Below are 4907 nucleotides of genomic sequence, written 5' to 3' on the forward strand. Positions count from 1 at the left end.
AGAACAAAATCTCACATGGTGTATCATGTGAATATTCTCAAAAGGTATTTTGAAAGGGAAGGAAAATGAAAGGAGAATGTGCTACTGTTACAACACAGAGTGACAAAACAAGTTCAGATGATTCTGAATTAGACATTCCTCTATTTAAATTGGACAATGAGGAAGTCCTCAAAAATTGGGATAAATTATTGAGGTTACCTTCCAAAGGAACATTGAAATTACTTGAAAGAGTTGTTAAAATCATATGGAGAGATATGTGGGAAATATCTGGGAAGTACTAATCTGATTATGCATGATGTAGATAAAGGAAATGCTGTTCAAATTAAGTCTTATAGACTTAACTCTCTAAAGTTGACACAGGTTGAAAAAGAGATTGAATGCATGCTCAAAGACAATATAATTGAAGTGAGTTGCAGCGAATGGAGATCACCCATTGTACAGGTGCCAAAACCAGATTGTACCCAACAAATATGTGTGGACTATCGCAAAGTAAATGCAGTTACAAAATTTAATTCATATCCTATTCCACATTTTGAAGACTGTTTTGAGAAGGTGGGAGAAGAAATTTATGTTCCATATGAGATGGACTTACCTGGAGGATACTGGCAGGTACCTTTATCTGAAAAAGCGAAGGAAGTTTCTGCTTTCGTGACTCCAAATGGACTGTCCCATTTGAAAAATGTGCCAGTCACATATCCAGTAAAATTATTTCCGGATTACCCAATTGTGTGATATATATAGACAATCTGGTGATATTTTTACTCACACATTGAAGGAACATTTGGAGAATCTATAGGAATTGTTTGATTGACTTTGGGAGGTGGACTTAATGATTAACCTGGCCAAGGATGAGTTCGTAAAAGGCCAAATCACATTCTTGGGCCATGTCATTAGACTTGGACATGTGGCCCCATGGGATGTGAAAACAAAAGTTACTGGGTGGTTTCCCACACAATTGCCAAAGGGAGAAATACTACAATTCCTAGGACGGAGTGGCTTTTATCAGAAGTTTTTACTGAATTTAGCAGTGTGGTTCCTCCACTGACTTGTTGAAGAAGTGCAGAAAATTGCAGTAGTCAGAGGAATGTCAGAAGGCATTTTTCAGTCTGAAAGTTATGTTAACCACTGCCCCAGTGTTGGCCACACTTAATGATACAAAGCCATTCAAAGTGGCTATCGATGTGAGTGATGTGGGTGTCGGTGCTATTATCTTGCAAGATGATGACAAGAAGATAGATGTATTGGGTATTTTCCAGAAATAAGCATCAACAGAAAATTTCCATGACTGAGAAGGAAACCATGAGTTTTGTGTTGGCATTACAACATCAATAGTAATACAAATGTTGAGATGGGTCTGAGACAATTGTTTATACAAATTATAAACCCTTTGAAGTTTTTTTTTTGGAAATATTTAAGGATAAAATTCCAGACTGTTCAGATGAAGTTTATTAATGCAGCCATTCAATTTGAAAACTATACACTTGTCAGGACAAGAGAAAATAATTGGTGATGCATTGTCAAGACTTTGAATGAAGACAGTGGCATTCAGTGGTAGAGGGTAAAAGACTGACTGAAATAGACTGTAATAGTGACTATGCTTGGAGTCGATATAATGTATATGTGTTATAGTGTAAGCTAAAGGTTTTTAAATGACACTATCTTTAGATAATGGTGGTTCATTTCTTTTAAGGGGGTAAGTGTGATGATACTATGGACTTAAGAGTGTATTTTGTCCTTTTTTTTTAAAGAAGAGAGGTTGAGACAGAGATGACAAGTGGCTGCTCGAAGCCAATAAAGTAAACGGCTTGTGAGGTTTTTTTTAAGTTGGAAATATACAAGCAACCTGAATGATGGGGTCAAGCTCCCACAAAAGCAGGATTTTTAGTTTTAGCTTTTGGTAATTTCTGGGATCTTGAAGCCGGATGTCCTCACTCTCTCACAGCTAAAAGCTGGGGTTCTTCTGTTAGAATTGTGTGAGAGACAATCTATTTTACTCAATTTGCCTTTGCCAAGCGTGGGTTTAAGGGATGATATTCTATTTGAACGGTTAATTAGTAGTTTTTTTTTTGAATTATATCTAGAACACAACACCTTACACTTACCTTTAAAATAAGAAAAAGTTAGGATCTAGGCTATCTTTTTAACACAACTGAGGTGGTTTAGTCTGGTCCATAACACATCTGGGTTAATTGGTGGCATGCCACCAATCTGGATGGGTGTGACTTAAATGGCGTGCTGCAAGCTTGTGTTAAGGCCTCAATTATTCATAATTTATCACTAGATGAGATAGGAAGTCATATTCAAATGTGGTGATGTCACAATGTAGGAAAAAACATAAAATGACAGATGAAATAAATGGGCAAAAGTATGACAAATGGATTTCAATACCAGTTGAACGTAAAGTCATCCACTTTGAACTGAAATTATAGAGGAGGATGCTTTCTAAATGATAAATTAGAAACAGTAGTAGCCCAAAGAGACTTAGGGACATAGGTGATTAATATGTCATGAATAGGTACAGAAAATATTCAGAAAATAATCAATCGCATACTGGTCTGTATATCTACAGGACTAAAACATGAGAGGTTCGAACCTATAATTCAGTTATACAAAACCTGAGTTAAATCACATCTTTAATTCTGAATGCAGCTCTGGGTACTACACTTAAAAGACATTTGTCTTGGAGAGAAGTGCAACCTATGTTTAACAGATACCTAAATTTCAAGGGTAAATAATGAAGTGATTACATAAGTTGGGGTTGTATTTCCTACAGTTTAGATGGTTGATGTAATTTGATCAATGTTTTCAAGATATTGATGGGAACAGATTATTAATTGCTTATCAGTTTTTTTTGTTCATTATGATGTGTATGTCATTGGCCAAACAACACTCATCGCCCATTCCTAATTGCATGGAAGGCCGTTAACATTGCTGTGGGTCTAGTTTAATTATATGGAGGCAAAAAAGCATTAATAGGGTGGTTTTACAGAATTTAAAAAATCCAGTTTTCAGATTAGAGCAGAACATAAAACTAGTAGTAGGGTTAAAAGGCGACATTTAGATATTAATCAGGGTAAATCTGGAATAATTTTGAATCCACAATCCTACTTTGTTTCGTCCTGGTGAATTGTGCTAGGTCATTCTCGAAAGATGAAACAGCAGTTGTGAAGCTCAATTAGTCAGTTCAGGTTGGCGTGTGCTCACATTACACCAGATGCTAGTTTTGCTGCTTTGAAGCTAAGAACTACGATGATAAACCCTAAAGTCTACAGTTGTGTTATTACATGTCTTATGGGACAATATCCTTTTAGCTTAGGAAGTAAGATAAGAGTTGTTAAAAGTATTTTAATTGATGAAACACTGGATATTTTAGAAAGAGTGAAAATAGGATGCTATATGAGGAACAATAGTAAAGATAGAAAAGCTGAGAAATACCCAATAATTGTTCCTTTTAGATAATAAACACTCCAAAAAATGGTGTAAGTGAGGAAATGTTACAGATTGGCCTTGCTGACTTGAAATAAATACTGGAAAGAAAGGAAATCTCTAAAATAAATTGATATGTATATTTATTTTGATTTTGCATATTAAGTCTTATTTACAGAGACAGGAAATCTGTCAAATGTCTATCATTAGTGTTTAATTATATGCAGGTACTTGAGTACCTAAAAGGGCAATTATTGAAAATACGGAGTAAATGACTAGGGCAGCATATATTTGTCTTGTTGATCTCTCTAAATAATTGTTGGGCCAAATAAAGATTGACTCCCATTCACCATTTAATATTCTGCACTGGAATACGGAATAGAAAGAATAAACAGAATCAGTTTCTCTTGATTGGTGAGCACAGATGATGTGTTGCAGCTTTATAAGACTTTGGTTAGGCCACACTTAGAGTACTGCATTCAATTCTGGCTGCCACATTACAGAAAAAATGTACAGGCTTTGGAAAGGGTGAAGCAGAGGTTTACCAGAATAAGAGCATATGTGTTATAAGGAGAGGCTAGAAAAACTCAGGTTGTTTTCTCTGGAGCAGCAGAGATTGAGAGGAGACTTGATAGAAATCTATAAAATTATGAGATGCATAGATAAGGTTGATGGTCAGAATCTCTTTTCTCCCCCCCAAGAGTTGAAATGCTCAATACCAGGGGACATGCATGTAAGGTGAGGGAGAAAAGTTCAAAGGAGATGTTAGGGGCAAGTCTTTTTATACAGTGTGGAACACACTGCTAGGGGTGGTGGTGGAGGCAGATATATTAGGGGCATTTAAGGGACTTTTAGAAAAGTGCATGAATATGCAAGGAATGGGGGAATATGGACCAAGGGCAGGCAAAAAAGGATTAGTTTAGTTTAGCATCATGTTCAGCACAACATCTTTGGCTGATGGGTCCATTCCTGTCCTGTACTGTTCTGTGTTCTATGTTACATGCATCCTAGATGATAGGCTGTTGAAGAAGGGCATTTTTTTCTGTCTTACTTACTTTACTTACATTGTTTTATATTTATGATTTAATGTACTTACAACTTCATAGATTAGAATACAAATGAGTTAGAGACAGTAGAATAACTCTTAAAGTACGAGACACTGCTCATTTATGTAAAACCAATGAAGGTGAAGAGTTTGATGTATGTGTTGCGATTTATTTGTTTGTTTTTGACAGGTAAAAAGAGAGGTTGGAGATGTCAGTATTCTAATAAACAATGCAGGTATTGTTACTGGAAAGAAATTCATTGAATCATCAGATGACTTGCTGGAGAAAACTATGGAAGTGAACAGTCTTGCACATTTTTGGGTAAGCACTTCAGTGTTGTTAATTTAATAAATTAATGGACAATTTGAATCAGAATTCAGCAAACTTGTATAGCCTAATATTGGTGGATTTCAAGAAAATGAGATGCAAAAATAC

At 35.7% G+C, this 4907-nt stretch overlaps 1 protein-coding gene across 1 annotated transcript in view; it reads left to right on the forward strand.

The window, feature by feature from the left end:
- The window catches only part of LOC125487894 (epidermal retinol dehydrogenase 2-like), a 10458-nt gene that overhangs the window by 4843 nt on the left and 708 nt on the right, over positions 1-4907 (forward strand). The window contains exon 2 of the mRNA XM_048620476.1: positions 4662-4793. Within this exon, the coding sequence (XP_048476433.1) occupies positions 4662-4793 (132 nt within the window). The remainder of the gene's footprint in view (positions 1-4661; positions 4794-4907) is intronic.

The sequence above is a fragment of the Rhincodon typus genome, chromosome 46 (genome assembly GCF_021869965.1).
Source record: "Rhincodon typus isolate 14 chromosome 46, sRhiTyp1.1, whole genome shotgun sequence".
Lineage (NCBI taxonomy): Eukaryota > Metazoa > Chordata > Chondrichthyes > Orectolobiformes > Rhincodontidae > Rhincodon > Rhincodon typus.